The 16894-nt window shown below is 44.2% G+C and overlaps 1 protein-coding gene across 2 annotated transcripts; it reads right to left on the bottom strand.

Annotated features, from left to right (window-relative positions):
- Positions 1 to 384: 384 nt before the first annotated feature.
- On the bottom strand, positions 385 to 16857 carry AGO4 (argonaute RISC component 4). Of its 2 annotated transcripts, XM_080381917.1 has the most exons (18): positions 16013 to 16509; positions 12873 to 13038; positions 12040 to 12160; positions 10804 to 10985; positions 10268 to 10404; positions 10044 to 10178; positions 9780 to 9867; positions 9216 to 9363; positions 9016 to 9135; positions 8664 to 8792; positions 8368 to 8501; positions 7395 to 7579; positions 6931 to 7090; positions 6040 to 6355; positions 5659 to 5793; positions 4758 to 4859; positions 4334 to 4533; positions 385 to 4225 (listed from the first exon to the last, which is right to left on the bottom strand). In XM_080381917.1, exons 1-18 carry the CDS (start codon positions 16029 to 16031, stop codon positions 4117 to 4119), a joined length of 2586 nt encoding a protein of 861 aa, XP_080238043.1. In that variant the 5' UTR covers positions 16032 to 16509; the 3' UTR covers positions 385 to 4116. The 2 variants fall into 2 exon arrangements, 1 of the variants encoding a protein (XP_080238043.1); XR_013927314.1 differs by lacking the exon at positions 385 to 4225 and having other exon boundaries at positions 4486 to 4533; positions 4758 to 5793; positions 16013 to 16857.
- Positions 16858 to 16894: the final 37 nt, after the last annotated feature.

The following is a 16894-nucleotide window of genomic DNA, read 5'->3' as shown; positions in this document are numbered from 1 at the left end:
GAAATAGAAAAGATGAATAAGCAAACAGCTCTTTCATTTATTAGTTTGGGGCTCTCTAATATAGAATCACTTCTCCAGGCAGATACAGAGTCTGTGAACACCTTGTTTTCTCTAGACATCGCTATATAATTTCTGAGAACATTAAAAAAATACGCCCGTTATGAACATCTCCCCCTGCAGTTAGCACAGCCTCCGAAAACAGATAATTTAAGCCCTCCTCTCAGGATCGCTAGAGATGTTATCCATGCATATTTCTATCCCTTTCTAAATCCTCACACATCAGAAATAAATAGGTTGTGGCAATGAGTTCCACAGGTTACACATTGTGTACAAGTTTTAATTAAAAGTTAAATAATTTAAGACATTTGTTTACAGGCAACAGTATCGGTTGCTCACTCTGTACATTGCATTTATTAGACATCAACAAGGAAAAACAGAACATTTGGCACAAGAATGCCATTTTTTTATTATTATTATTATTTTTGGACACATGAACACAAAATATCCCTGCAGGCTAAAAAAAAAAGAAAAGAATACATTGCAAGTTGTACACGACCAGCATCTTACCGCAACATGGGGCTGCTAACCCATCCATAACAGTTTAGAAAGAGTACCTCGTATTGCTATAGACATACATCCAGTCCAAATTTAATAAAATACAATTTTTAACATTACAAGTCTAACAATATAGAAACAAAAATTACATCATAAGTCAAAATGAACAAATGCAAACATTTTACATTAAAGTTTCAGCCTCTAGACATAGAAATATGAAAATGTCAATAGCAAGGTATAAGAAAATCTCTAAGTGATATTACAAGATCTTTCCTCCAGTGCACAAGGAAAAAACCTTGTAGTTGAAACAGTATTGATACAATGCCCTCCAAACCCTGCCTTCCTAAAATGAAAGCAGAGTTACTCCCTTGCTATTGAGCAAGAAAAAATCCTACAGCACATCCACAAAGGTAGTTTGGGGGGGGGGGGTAGGGGGGGGTAGGTTTTGTTGAACGCTGGATCTGAACAAAGGTGCCCTTTCCCATCCGAAGAGCAAAGCTGTTGATAGAGATTAAACAACTCTGACGCGTGTGTCCGGGACGAGAGACATACTGCATGAAGCACGTTTGCCTGTACATCGCCGCCTCTTACGCCCTTTGGACGCAGCTACAGGCACTACACTAAACCGTGATACTTACAACAAGAATAAATAAGCCAGGCTGTTCAAATGTTTGAGACAGGCTAACTAGTGATTGCCAGAGCTTGTTCAGAATTCAGCTGTTCACAAAGCAAGCAGAACTGGTTTGAAAATGGGATTTCTGCCCCCCCCCCCCTTTTTTTAAATTTTTTTTTAAATGTCAACCACCCCCTTCCCCAACTCTTTAAACTTTGCTACATTTAAAATCTTTCACACCACATAGCTAAACAGTGGCCAACAGGCTTTATTTATTTAAAAAAAAAAACAACAAAAAAGAAAAAAACAAACAAAAAACCCAAACCAAAACCAAAACACCCTAAGAACTACATCTACAGAATGCACATCTTCCCATTGATTGACACATGCATAACGATTCAGTCAGGCCCAAGGGGTTAATCCAGATCGTCAAGCCCAACCTCCAAGACTTGGACTCAGACCTATGTAGGACAGCACTGTCGAAACTCTGATCTTACTGTTACCACCACGCAACAGTCCTGAACTTCAGCGCCCTTCTCCCAGAGCCACAGCACCGCGCCCTTAGCGGCGTTTTAACACAAGATTGGGTTCACGTCCTCGCCCTGTGTCCCAGGGCCAGCCGAGGTCTAACAATCCGCCTAGTCTGAGGTTAAATATTCAGTCCAGTCACAGGCAAACAAAGGAGAGGCTCTCACTTCACTCAATCTGAACTAGGAGTGCTTGGCACTGGACAACCAACTGGTGATAAAATTAAATATTTCTTATGCACCCTTGATTAAACCAGTCACATTCTTGCCTAGTGCACAAACTCAAAATAGCGATCTTTGATCCTATAAACCTAAAAAGGGTGCTCAGTTTCTTTTCAAGGTGCCGAAGTTCTCCGTGTGTGTTGGGTCAGTCAGAGTTCATTCTAAAAAGGGTTTTTTTGTATTCTCCCTGAACGAGTACTGAGAAAAGCAGCCATCTAGCTGAAGCAGCGGTCAGTCTCCCACCCACATGTCCTGATTTTATTACACAAGTGAGGTATTCTTTAAAAAAAATCAAAATAAAAAAAACCAACTAAAAATAATCTTTTTTTTCCCTCAATCTAAACCTGTCCACGGTATGTGCCAGGAGCAGAGTTCACTTCAGTCCCATTTTCAACAAAAATGAAAAAAATTTAAACTTAATTTAATGAGACGTACTACTTGAAAGAATATTATAAAACTGTTTGAAGACTGAGTTCAGTGTACTCTGGTACAACTGAAAAAACCCCAGCATTTAGAAATGTAAACTTCAATTTATTTACAAGCTTAAAGACCGAAGGAAACAGCATTTCATATTGCTGAAATTTTGAGGGGGCTGGTTCCTAAGCTTTGGAACAGCAGACAACTTAGCAGCAAACCCCACACGAGTATCAGAGACCACAGTGCAATCGTTGGACTTCTCAAACTTCTGTTATCAAAGTAGTGGTGTTGGCTCTCCTCAGTTTAGGAATAAGCTTTTAATCTGTGCTAACTCAAGTTAACACTAAGAGGAATCTAGTCTTAATGTACTACAGATTCCAAGACTATTCATTGAAACCAAGCCCCTGTTCTTTATTACACTGAAAAAAGCCAAGCAGATTAAAAACCCCTAATTTCTAGGCTGGGACAGAATCAGTATATGAGACTTACATTTGTTAAACATGCTGTTGAATGCAGTTGTGTGTGCAACCTAGATTCCCGGGGGGGGAGGAAAAAAAAAAAAAAGTTTAAAATGCTGGTACAAGTCCTTAGGTTGCCTGTCACACAATACATTTAGACTGTACAGATTGGCAAGCCTTTCCTACATGTAACACCCAGTTTCCAAGCTTATAAAAAATGTAGACAGGACACCAACAGTGAATATAAAACAGTTAAAAATAATTCTTAAAAAAAGCATGGAAGTGCGTCTTTTCTAATTAGTTTCAGAAACTGCCAAATTGTGTGTTCAGAAAACGACACGAGAATGTCGGTTAAACTCATGCACAATCCTCAGCTAGAAAATTACACTGTTAGGGGGGGCTTAAAAAACAAATATTTATTGCCAAAGTTAAACCCTCTATGAGAAAAAAGTTTTAAAATCACTTAGATTTATCAAACCACACAGCAGCATAAAGTGGGCACTTTTGTAAAAGTTTGCAAAATACCTAAAAGCTAATTTTTTTTTGTTTTGTTTTTATAATTTTTAGAGGGGGAAATGATGGTTCAGTACTTGTTACGATACCATGGCAGTATTATTTGTAACCATTATAATTAAAATCTACTGACAGGCATCACTATCTGGTTATATTACACATTCACAGAACAAGAACCACCTATTTGAACTCGCAGTATAGTGCAATTGCTTTGCAGCCGAAGTCTGCAGAGATTAAAAAGATAGTTAGTAAAACTGACAAAAAACTGCAATACCTGTGAAAGTTATGTTTGTTAAAAGGCATTTACAGTAGTGAAGTCTAAAATCTCCATTAAAAAATCTATGGCCCCACACAATAGAACGATTACATTTAACCGGAGTAAAACATTTTGCCATAATACGCGTACTCACTAAGCAGTGCATGAAGACAGGGAATCAAGTCGTCATGATAAGCTAATGGGATGGGAAGATAACTTAAAAACGATAGCTAGCAAAATATTCAATAGAAACCTTTCGTGCCAAGTCCTTTAAAAATTTCAGGATGATCGGCCTTTTGCGCTTTGAGGTAAAAATTCAGTCCAATGCATCAGAAAAGACAGTCTATGAATTTCTATTACATAAAACAATGAAACAAATGGCTCAATTGTGTTGGTGCATCAGACATTGCTGTGAAGTACAGATTCAGTGCGACTGTTCAGAGCTGCTGGTAGTGGGCAGCCTGAAATCAGCTGGGCCCTAACTATAGCAGTAGGCATTCAAAACATTTCAGGACTGCATGGGTTGTTGGTTTTGCCTCATCTTCCCAGATGCTCTCAAGCAAAATACATCGTATGCTGAGTATCGTGGTGGATCTGCACTGCCTTTGCCAGAGCCTGAGGATCACGGCCATTGCTCTGTCCTGACACGTGGCTGCCTTCGGCACTGTAAAAACGCAGACACATACAGAGAACCATGAACAGTTGGGGCAAGCCGTACGTAACTCGGGCCCAGAAGCTGGCTACCAAGACGACGAGGCACACAGTTCCTTACCTGTCATGATCCTTGTCCACAAGATGGTATCTCGCCCTAAACGCTACCAGCCTGGCATAGTACGCGGGAGCTGGAATAGAGACTGATCGCGTACACCGGACATACGTGTGACACAGCTGATACGTCAACAGCTGTAGTTCATCTGCAGTAAAACAGTTGTCGTCCCACAAGACCTGGTAATGGGAGGGCCGGCTGGTTCCCTGCGGAGAACAGACGAACAGTCGGTTGGAGAGCACCACCAAAACCAGAGGCGGTACCCAAAGGCTGTACCTTCTACCAGTGCGCTGAGGAGCAAGTGCCAAACGGGCACTAAACTGATGCGACTGTCAAGTCTGCCAAGCTATAAATAGAAGCAACACTACTCATCGGGACAAGTGTAAGGATTTAGTCCTATGGCCTGAGCGCAGCAGAGTTGAAACATTACCTGAATTCCTGCATGGCTACAGAGGTAAAAGTCAAATTCAGAAGGATGCGTGATCGTGCTGTCCACAGTAGTGCCTGCTGGTACGTTGCCGCTCTTACCCACCTATTGAGGAAAGTTTATTATTAGCCTATGGTCTTTTTGGAAGTGACCCAAAAATGCCTCCTAAGGCAGGCTCTACTTACAAGCTGTTTGAGAACTTCCTGCTCAAAAAGGTGGAAAAATATTAAGGTCATTTACATAGGAGGAATGAAAATGTTCTCTGTGAGTTCATTTTTAGAAACTTCACCACATCCAACTGGTGTGTCATCAGAGAAAAATAAAATACTTGCCAGTACCATTAAAATTGCAGAGTGGGATAAAGCCTACACAAGTAATTCAGGATCTGAAAATGCAGGTTTTCCGAAATAAATTTATGTCATACCCTTGTTCGCACTCCCACCAGAGAGATCTGTACTTTTTAAGCAAACCTGAGATCAAGAACTTTCCTAAAGAAGGTTCCTTAGTTGACTTGTGGATTTGTGCCGTAGGCAAATCTTACAGATGCATCTGGGGACAGAACAGGCAACAAACTGAACAACCAGTTCAGTTTATAGTCAGGAATCCCAGACTATAAAAACCCAGGCTACTGCTGCAAGTACACAAATACAGGGATATAGAGTACGCCTACTCCAAAACGGGCTGGGAACAAGCTGTTCCATTTGACCGCTTGATCTAGAGCAATTACAAAAAAGGGGGAGGAACTGGTTATTTTGGTAGAGAAAGCGTGTTACTGCACAGAACTGCTACTGCTTCTACAGATTAATTCAATTTTAGTGGGCAAGATGGATACCACCCCACTTAACCAAACAGTCTTACTTTCCTGTTGCCATCACCTCCTTCTTATGTAGTCAACATTACTTGCCCTTTCAGTTTTGTCAGCACAGAATAGCCTGGTGTGATGCCTTTTCTGCACAACAATGTAGGTTATTCCAGGTCTATAATCTTCTTCCAAACTAATACAGGCCTTCCGGATTGCTATCAGTTCTGGCCAAGCTACCTAGAAGTAGAAGATTGAACTATCAGGTGCTGAATTGAATAGATAAAATATTATTTTCATTTCTATGCTTTACAAATACCACTTTGTAAGGAACACGATAGACATGATAACCATACACTGTGCCTGCTCAAGAAAACTCAATGAAACCATTAATTATCCCCTTGACAAATGCAGTCCATGTATACATATATATATTTTCAAGGGCCAAACCCTTTTTATAAGCAACAACATGTCATTAGACAATACCTGCTTCATCTGTCCTTCTGATACTCCCCCTCTGTAGTAAATGATCCTTGTGGGCTTGAAACGAGTGGATTTGTAAAACTGGATCAATAGTTCTCGCACCATATTAGTCAGGTCCTGTATCACCTCCTGACTGTACAGCAGCTCCTGGGAGGTCTCCTGGCGCGAGGTCTGCACGCGCACCGTGGCACAGTAACGGCTAGGATGGCCATCCATGCTGCCTACCACAGCAGCGATGGAAGGCTTCTTTCCATCCCCAGCAGGAGGGTGAGTGACATCTGCTCCCAAAAAGATCACTGGCTGCTGGAACACCGATGGCCTGTATAATACGATTGAGGTTTATTAAATAATAAATAACAACAATAATAATACAAAGGAGGGGGGTGAGCAAGAGAAAAAAATAATTACAGCTAAGGTATATCCAAACCATTCAACAGAACCAAGACCTTGTCAGAATCTTTAAGGATAAAGTTATCTGCCTCTCACAGTCCAGAGGGAACAGAAAATGAAAAGGACCAAAGGCAAAGTCACAAGCATTTATCATAAGTCACTCCTTTTCTTTCAATTTGGAAGGAAATACAGTATGCTTAAGGAGGTAGCAAGAGGAAAAGGTTAAGACTAAACGAACACAAAGGCAGGAAAAAGAGACATGGGAAAAAAAAGCCTTTGAGAGCTTGTTTCCACACACACTGCTGGATGGCTCTAACACTAGAGATGATCCTCAGCACAGGGCTTCCTAGGCAGACTCTGAATGCAGGAGCCTCCTTCTGTTCACCTCAGACTGTGGGCATTTCTAAAGCACGTAGTATTTTGAAAGGTATCATTTTAGTGAACAAAACAAAACAAGGCTGTTTTGCCTGACAATCCAGACTACAAGGAGAGCTTTCATCTCACCTTTGATGAGGTACAAGTACATTGTTGATTCCTCCAAGCTTTGCATTTATCTTCAGACACAGGTTGGACAGCGTTTGTGGTGAGGTTTTTACCACATTCTTTACCTGAACACACTGAGTGGCCATTCCTAGAAGAGTGTCACCAACCCGCTTTACTTCAGCTGTGACAGAAAAAGAAGTTAGTGGTTCCAATACCTGAACAGTCAGTAAGTAGTTCCATCTGCTTTCTCCCCCCTCCCCCCAAACGTTACTGTAATTTAGATCCTTAGAAGTTCACTGACAAAGGTTCAGTTTGCTCTTTGGTAATACAGAAGTACTCCAATCAGGCCTGACAAACCATCACCAAAACCCACTTTTAAACGGAACGTATAGCCTGCTCTGCCTCCTTCCTACTGCTGAAGCACATAATATGATGCCCCCGCTTGCTGTACAACTAATTAACACTTTACAGCCTCTTCTCCATACCGTACACAGGCGTCTTTCCAGGCAGAATCACCACGATCAGCTGCAGACCAACGTAAGTCAGTTTTAAGTGTTTAAACATGGGCTCCACACTGTCTGCACCCTGGGCGTATTTACAGAAGCAGGGCTGGCCTTGGATCGGCATCCCCGCATCCTTGGAGATCTTGCGCAGCTGGTCAGTAAAACTCCTGTAGATGAAATACAAACTGATTTGTCCTGGATTTTCACTGTGTTTCACTTCACCATTCATTTTATCAATAAGATCTAAGCTATTCCAGCTACTTCACAGCACTTCCAATCTAACGCTAAAGTAATTATTTTTTAGCAAGTCTATCACTATAAGGAACTCACTAATATAACTCTAATTCTGTCAGAGGAAGTTTCATAAGCCTCTGTTTCTGTAATTTTAGAAGTCTTGCAGAAACAAACACACATCCGAGTAGAACATTCTGAGGCAGATTCCCAAATTAATATTGATGCTCTGGTAGATTTTTCACTCATTCACCAAACTTCTCTGAGCATTACTGCAACCATGACTCTTGCCAAACATTTGAGTAGTTCACCCAACCTGTATCTTTAGGATTCTGCAGCGTAATTTGAAGGACAAGGGAAAAAACATGGTGTATGTTGCCTGGGAGGCAGTGAAAGTTAAGAAAAAATTAGTTCAGGTTTTAGAATGAAAGACCCATCATCAGTTATTTGTAAAAACAACAGAACACGAGTGGAATGCAGCCTCCGGAGCAGGAAACACAGCCTCAGCTGTAAGGGAATTAATGCTTTTCCTAGCTGGCCAATTAGTTTATGAACTCTGTCGTAGTCTCCTCCCAAGCTGTAAATATTTAAGACACCGCAGAAGTCGTTTCCTCTTTTTACTATTAGATGCATGAAAAGCAACTCATACTGCATATCACCTTTCAGAATTATGAGGAAAATAAACCTTGAAAGAGGTATCGTGAATAAAGAAGAAAATACTTACTTTAGTAAGTCTTCCCTGCATTGTTTTTGAGGAGCAAAACAGGCAACAGCCCAAACTTTAATCTCAATGCCAGCATAGAACTGTTTCCCTCTCATGTCCCACACACCTTGGTTTGGTGTGGCCACAGTCTTGTTCTAGGTAAAAACCAAAGGCAAACTAAAAATAAAATGCTGCTTTGTTTTGAATATAGTCGAACAACGCTCATACAAAGGACACCTCAGGAGAAGATATACAAAACACTTAATGAATTTAAATAACCTCAGGACAAGGTATTTTACAAGGCATGGAAAACTCACCCTGCCTCCATACTGCAGCATTGGTGCTGGCAGAACTCGGCCTGTCAGCTCTGTCATTTCATTATGGACAACAATACCAAACTCCTTCAGGTATGGATCAGGTCCACCAACCATACTGTTACTTTTCACCTGGTGACAAGAAAAGTATTTATGTAACTACACCTAATGCTTCAGGTGGCTCTGCCCTCTTTGCCATGAACAGGCTTTCTATTTAAAAGGACTGGTCTTAAAGAAGTCCAGTTTTTTAACTTCTGCAGTTCTTGGTCATTCTGTTTATCATTACGTGCACTACAGCGCTTCTGGAAGAACAGCAAGAAGTGACAAAAGTTGTTTAGCTGGACAAAACACTTACTAGTCTGCTGATTTCTTCCTGTCGGTCCGGTGCAGATCTTGCAGTTGCTTTTATCATAGTCGACGTCTGATTGTCCGTTAGCTTCTTTATACATCTCTGGCCTGCCACTATGTTACACACCTACATGGGAACAGTGAGAGATGGTGTAATACCGCCTAACAGAGGATATACCACAATGCAAGGCAAAGTTAGATTCTTACCTCAAGCGGTAAGTATGTGTGTTTCTGTTCCTGTCCCACTTGGAGACAGGGAAGGTGAGGATATTTTAACTGCAGACTGTACTTCTGCTTAAAATACTGAGCTACCGTACACTCCATAGCTTGCCCATTTTCCAGCTGCAGAGGAAACCTATAAAGGACATTTGTTCTGGTTAGACTTTAAGATTGTTTTTATTCAAAGGAAAAAATTGCATGGAAAATCTATTGCAGACTAGAAATGCTGGAAACATTTATTTTCCTTAGCTACTGGATCTCTCCTTTATGAAAAGGATTTTATAGACTATATACTGAATTTTTCACAGCTATTTTAAAAATTACAGCCTTTCGTAACTATATTTAAAAGCCAGGATACAGCTTCAGCTTTCCTGTGTTAAAGGAAATAAAGCAGTGGTCTAAACCCACACTATCCCTCTACTCCACTAAGAGCAGACATTCCTGTAAAGCTTCACTGCCAGAATCAACTGTTCTTGCATAAACAAGATACCTATTAGTATACCTAATAGGTTCAAGATTTTTTAAACTGTCTGAAAATGCTTGTATACATACGTCTGATGACTGGCTGGTCGCCGAGTAACATTGCAAACCCGGTATTTTCTCTTCATCTGACCACAATGGGTAACCTCTACTTTTAGACCTGAAAACCCAACACAAAAGTCATCTAAATAAATTCAGGCACAGGAGTCGCCTTTGGGAAAGATGAAGGCAAAAAGGAATAGGCCAGCTTCCTGAGTGCCTTGCAAATTTTCATTACAACGTAATATGAGCGCGTTTCCAGTATTCTGTTGCAGCAGCTTCAGAGCAAGCCTTTACCTCTGATTTCTTTGGTAAACTTGACACGCTGGGAGTCTGTCAGAGGCTTTGTTTGTTCATTGATGTTCTGAATGTCCAAGACCTCACACATGAACTCAATGATAGGCTGGGCACGATAGAAAGCAGTTGCTGACACTAAGATAAAAAAAAAAAAGAAAAGAGGACGTTCAATTTAGAAGCAGAACGAACTCTATTACATTAGCAAGACACAATTTCCTACATACCATCGATGTTGAGCATCATGTTCCACATGGCAGGCCTGACAGACTGGTGGAATCCAAACCAGACCTCCCTGCCGCCTCCCAGGGGGTGGTAATAACCTTCAGGCGGGGAGAAAAAGGAGCGACCCACAGGAGTGTACCTGAAAAAAAAAAAGAAAATTAATACTTCGATCATTCCTTTCCAATACGCCTTTTTTACATTCACGGCTATGGTGTTTAAAACACATTTCTACAGCACGTTAGAACAGTTAGAGCTCCCTTATGGCAAGCATACAAAGCCTTCACCGACAGCGCAGTTGGAAAGGCTACAGCAAATTCCCATTAGAAACATGACCGGCACATACAAGTCCTCAGTTCGGATCAGATTTCCCTATTCTAGTGCAAATTCGTAAGGCGGGCGTTGAATTACACAACTGCATCCCTCATCCCTTCTACATTAGCGAAGTGTAATAGCAGTAGAATAGCAGCAAGTAATAACTAATACAAACATTAAGACAGATACAAGACAAAGCCAGTCACAAAGGCACCAAAGCACCCACCTCATGGAAGGAAGGTGCCGTGTGATTACATCAAGTGCCTGTACAGAATCTTCAGGAACTTCATTCAAGTGCCCTGCCAGAGCTTCCAGCAGCAACTGAAGGCTGACGACTGACACCCACTGAATGGATACTTTAAAAGTCTGGTCCTTCCCCTCTCCTGGAAGCGTCACCTCCATATCCACCTGACACGGTCAGAACAGAATTAAGCACAAGCTTTTGTTACGGACTGCAGACTATCGCAACACTAACCAATGTTATGTTTTTCTCCTAGGTATCCTTTGAATCTATATTTTTGACCATTAGTTTGTGCAGTTCTCTTTAAATGTTAGAATTGTTTTCCTTAGGATTTTGAAAGCTTATAATTTATTCATCTGAGAAACTGCACTGAGGTATCTCTAAATGTAAATTTGAAGCAGTAATTCGTATGGTGATATCAAAGCTCTGGAAAACTGTGAGTCACCTTTTTTTTCTTTTTAAGCCAGCCAATTAATAGCAAGATGTCTTGCTAACCAAATGGGAAGGCAAGAAAAACTTTTGGTCAAAAAGAACTCATTGGGAAACACAGATGTCAAGAGTTCTAGCACAGCGCTTGAGATTATTCTCGCACACCCTCAGCCCAAAGGGTAAATGTCAACTCATTCTACGTACTCCTCATGGCACTGTACCAGCAATAACCAGATCTGTGGGGAGAAGAGTAGATGGGAGTTAAGTTGTGCATCAGGACTGGTTACTATAGATGGCAAACTGTTAGAGCCAGGGTGCTGGCGAGCACGGCCCAGGACGTGAAGGGCCAGCAGCTGATCTAGTAGTTGTTACAGAACGGGAGGATGTATCTCAACAGTGCAGCCAAACCAAACCAGCGTTATTTGTCATCTACAACTACTTTATCATTTAGCAACAGAACACGGGTTAGAACAGAGAAAAGGGAAGTTTCTATCTGGGTGGAAAAAAGAAAAAAAGTATCTGCTTGCAGACAAAAGAACACAACACATTTATTCACACTATCACTGACAAATTCTCCAACTAAAGAGCTGGGAACTAGAAACCTGAAGACAACAAACTTCAGTAAAACACCGTAAGTCCCTAGAGATCCCTGACTGGCACTGCCTGTCATTTCTAAGACTGTACTAACATGTGTGACAGCATTTTGCACTTATGTCAATAAAAGAACACTTTCCAAATGACACTGCAACAGTTTTCCCACCGAAACTTTAAACTGCTTACAGTAACACTTACTCTATCCCGGCCAATAGGTAATGGGTGTGCAGTATACATGTTCCGTTTCCCATCATATCCAGGCTGCCGATCCCCAAATATCTGCATCTTGAAATGTCTCACCATAGTATCCACCACCTCCCTACAGAAGGATTTATCGAGTTAGGTTGAAGAACAGAAAATCCAGCAATGGTCTTAAACAGTTTCTAATTCCTTTTTCACATTTTCTTAAATGAGGAAGGTATGGAAACAATGCACTGCAGCATGCACAAGTCAATACCAGGAGTTGTAAAAGTCACCTCCAGATGAAGGCACCCAAGTTTCACCATACAGGTGTCTATACACAAGGCAGGTATGCATACTGTCAGCAGAGATACGGCCAGAACAGGCAGTGGAATTTGAAGAGCTGTTCAAGCACAGGAGCCAATACAAACCTCTGCCTTGAGGTGAGGGGGGTGCTCTGTGGATTGATTCTACTGACAAAGCACCCACCTGTGAACCCTAAAACGTTGGCATCGATCTGCAAGTCAAATTCCCTCCCCTCAGCTGCCAACACACATTTGTATAACAGACTGTGGAACAATTATCAGGGACATTCACTTGTAGACTGTAAAATTAAAACAGCTGTAGTTCAACCCTTCATACATTTCCTAGAGCTTTCCAGATAACAGGCCAATTGCAAAACATCTTAATAAAAATAGGGAGAATATTGTATTATAGTTCACTGAAAAGCAACTGCTAACCACAGTACAAACATAAACTGGCCTTGAGCAGCTGAAGAATTTATAGGATGTACAGCGTCCTAAAATTGAAGCATATACACTTTTTCATTTTCTTTATTAAGCAACTCATACCTGTTCACTCTTCGGGGGCGTTTTTCTGGTTTGATATCTACATCATAGTGATAAACGTCAATCTTGGGGATCTGAACCTGGAAATGATTGGCTAGGAGGCGGATGGGTTTCCCAACAGTTCCCAGGCCTGGGCGACGAGGTGGCTGGAAAAGGCTTGCCGGGGGCCCTAGGGAAATCAAGTAAATATGTATTGAGATGTAATTGATCACTCAGTGCAGTATCCTTTCAGGTGTACTTTAACTGACTTTCTGACAGGGTAGAAAGAAATCTTAAGTAGCTTTCTGAGGTCGCAAATGGAGGTGTTCCAAGTGGCTCAACCTTCCAGCTGTTTGGAACTTCCAGGTTAAAAAAAAAAAAAAAAAAAAAAAAGCGCGTTCCCTACAGCACCTATAGGCTAGTGCCATAATTAATTCGTAAAATTTTTGTTACATTTATTCATTACTGTGGTTATGAACTTCACAGAATCCTGAGATGGAATACAACCATTTACATATTATGTATTTTTATGTAATGTAAAGATAAATATATTCCTACCACCACTTCTAAACCAGCCAATAGCCACACAAGCCACCTTTTTTCATTATTTTCCCTACAGGCTTAAAGTTCGGATGTTAAGGATTGTCGCTCTTGGCATACTTAGGACATACACCCCCAATATTTATCTGAAAATTGTATTATCTGGAAATGGGTAAGAGATATTTTTATTCTCAACTAAATTAAAAACATATTTCTATCCTGGATCTAAGCTAAAACGGTTTCGTCATTTCCTTTACATCATGAACATATCACTTTTGTTAATAGCAAAATTCTTCTCCCCTAGAGCAATTTCATCCAATTTAAAACACGAAGTAAGGAGTGAGGAAAGGTTTAGGCTTTCTCCTAAAAGAAGAGTGAGGGAGAAAGCATAAAGACAGGTCTAGACTCCTAACAGATCTGGAGAAAATAATTTATTTGGACAAAAGTAAGAGCTTCAGGAACAGTTCCAAGAGGAAATTATGAAAGGCTTGAAAAAGTACTCACATGCAAGCTAGTCACTAGTTAAGTCTTAACTTCCTCAAAGTGTTAAGATCTGCGATACCATGTTAACCAGATTAAACAACCTTTTTTTTTTTATTAAATCTATCACAGCCTCAGTTGACACTGCACATAAAGCAAATTTAATTGGGATATTTTCATGGTTTTGTCTATATCTACCAGTGCTTAGTATGATCCAAGTTTGTTCCCTCTGCTGCGGGGGTGGGGGTGGGGTGGGGGTGGGGGGGGAGAAGTATTACAAGAACGCAGTAATAAACTGATCATAAAACTTCGAGCAAATTTAGTACTGCAGGAGTGTGTCAACCTGACAGTATCTATTTAAGTCAAAGGCTCACAGTTTACACCAGGATCTAAGAGGGGCAGATAAGCTGTCGGAGGATGAAACTCATATTTGGGTGCGCTTCAGGGTGAAGCAACAAACACAAACATAAACTAAACCCAGGACCAAATCCAAGGCGCCTTCTACACTGGGCTCGTAAGCTATCCAATGGCTAGTGCACTACCAGTTAAAATTACCGATCTAACCCTAGAATATTTTTAAGCAGAAGTAATACTTAGAGCACATAAGCAGCTGCAGCCCACTTGATACGTCAGCTCCCCAATGCTGCAGTAGCAGGGTGGCTGCTGGGGCCACTGACATCCCACACAGCACATCGCTGGCCTGACTAATTGCGATCTGTCCAGGAGGAACCCACAACACAGTAGTTAAACCGGCTGCGAGGTACAGTTAGTACTTTAAAAAAACTACAGCTGTCTTGACAAGTGTGAATCATCAAGGGCAATCAAAGTTTGCTGTGCTTATTTGGATACTAGAGAGATGATCCATTAATCCCATGCTAATTAGTCTGAAGTAAGTGCAGGCAGTGACCTCCTGCAAGAGATTAAATGACAACTATATTTACCCATTTTCCTCCCTTGGTATCGACAAGTTCTGTAAACAGGCATGGCAATGCTGACCTCAGTCAATTTTGATCAAAGGAGATAAAGCATACACCTTTTCCTTTCTAAAGTTATTTCTCAAAGGATTCCAGAGAATAAGTTAAAAACTGTTTTCCCATTTGAAGCCAGGCTGCCAGTCATGCTTTTTTTACCATGATTTTTGCCTGACCAGCCTGACTAGGGTTATATATGCTATTAGGTCTTCTAGTTTCTTCAGTGTCGATTACGTACTGAGCAGCCTCCACCAAGCTGCTTCAGGCAGGCAGCAGTTTTACAACACTAAAAGAGGATCTGCCTCTACAGCGGTAAGTCGTGGGGACACCACGCTACATCATACATACATACATGCATCAGACTTTCCAGTTCAGCCCTCCACTGCCTTAAAATCTGGATTCTTCTGGAATCGAACCTCTCTGTCCACGCACATTTTCCTATCATGCCAAAATTAACGCTATTTTAATTATACTAGTAGTTCGAATGGGAACTTGATGGATAAGATGCGCAGACCATTTAAGTCAAGAGACACCTCTTGCAGCCACTTGACAGATGGATAATCACGGACACAAGTAGGAAACTGCTACGTGCAGAATACCACCGATAAAGAGAAAAAAAGTTTGTTTAAAAAAATAAAAAACCCACCCTATTTTCAAGAAGGTATCAGGCAAAACAATGGCTCAACATCTAAAATAAAACTTAGGACGGCAGAGCTGACAGGGCTGAGGGGCAGGGAGCACGTGGCTGCGGACTCCCAGAGCCCCCTGAGCGCTGCCCCCGCGCCGTCCCGCCGGCTCTCGGGGGGTGTCACCCGGTAGCCCCCCCGCGGGAGCTCCCACCGGCGGCGGCAGCCCGGGCACACGCAAACCCCCTCGGAAAGTTGCGCGACCCGCGACAGCTCCTGCGGGCAGGGCAGCGCCCGCCGTGCCGCCCGCCGGCGGCCTGCGGTGGGGTCAGCGCGGCGCCGGGCCCGGCCCGCCACAGGCCGCGGCGACTGCCGGCCGGCCCGGCCGCGAACGCCCGAGGATGGCGGGGGCAGCACCCGCCGCCGGCCGGGCCCGCGGCCTCCCCCCCCCGCGCCGGCACGGCCCCGCCGCCTGACAGGGCCGGCGCTGCCCACCACCCGCCAGGCCGCGACCGAGCCCCCGCACCGCCCCCTCCGCGCCTCTCACCGGGTCCCAGCGCCTCCATGGCGGCGGCGGCGGCCTCGCTGCGGTCCCCGCCGGCCCCGACGACCGCCCCGGGCCCCGCCGCCGGCCCCGCCGCCGCCGCCGCGTAGCGCTTGATCTCGGGAATATTGGCTCCGGGGTGGGGGCTCGGCGGGGGAACGGGGGCGGCGGCGGCGGGGCGCGGGGAGGAGGGCGGCGGGGCGCGGCGGGGAGCGGCCCCCGCGCTCCGCTTCCCCGAGCGGCGGCGCAAACAATCCCCCCGCTGCGCCGCCGCCGCCGCCGCCGCCGCCGCCGAGCCCGAGCCCGAGCCCGCGCGCGCCCCCGCCGCCGCCAGCACGCGCCGCCTCCCCCTGCGCGCGCCCCCCGCCGCCCGGGCGAGGAGGAGGAAGAGGAGGAGGAAGGAAGAGGCTGCAGCCCCTCCACGCTGCCCGGCGCCGCCGGCTCGCGCACGCGCGCCGCCCCCTGGCCGGCGGGGGCGCGCACGCCGCCCGCACCCTTTCGACGCCGGCGCGGCCCCGCGGCGGCAACAGGTGACGGTGACGGCGGCGGCTTCCCGCGCCCGGCCCCGCCCCGCGCCTGAGGGGACCCGCCGGAGGGGCCGCCCGGTAATTGCTAATGTCCCGAGCACCCGGGCACGCTCCGTGACAGCGGCCCCGCGGGTGCTCCCCAGCCCGGGCCCGGCCTGCTCCGCTCCCACCGGCCCCCGACAGCGGCAGCGCGCCCCCGCCGCCATGAACTACCCCCTCGGTAGCTCCCCGCGGCAGCCGCGCAACGCAAACAACGATTTAAACCGCCTGAAAAACCTGGGTTTGTAGGAGTCAGGGGAGCCACCAGGCCCCTCAGGCACAAGGTGGGGCCCAGGGGGCTGGTGACCGATGGCCGCCC

This window comes from Falco punctatus (assembly GCF_963210335.1).
Source record: "Falco punctatus genome assembly, chromosome: 3".
Taxonomy (NCBI): Eukaryota; Metazoa; Chordata; class Aves; order Falconiformes; family Falconidae; genus Falco; species Falco punctatus.
Note: the sequence above shows the minus strand (reverse complement) of the source record. Positions and strands in the feature narration are given on the sequence as shown.

Bases quoted from the DNA above. Each gene is read 5' to 3' on its own strand.
- AGO4 (XM_080381917.1), bottom strand. The intron at 9,364-9,779 runs GTATGTATACAA...TGTCCTTTATAG, and splicing joins CGACCAGCCAGTCATCAGAC to GTTTCCTCTGCAGCTGGAAA. The intron at 7,580-8,367 runs GTAAGTATTTTC...TTTCATCTACAG, and splicing joins TGCAGGGAAGACTTACTAAA to GAGTTTTACTGACCAGCTGC.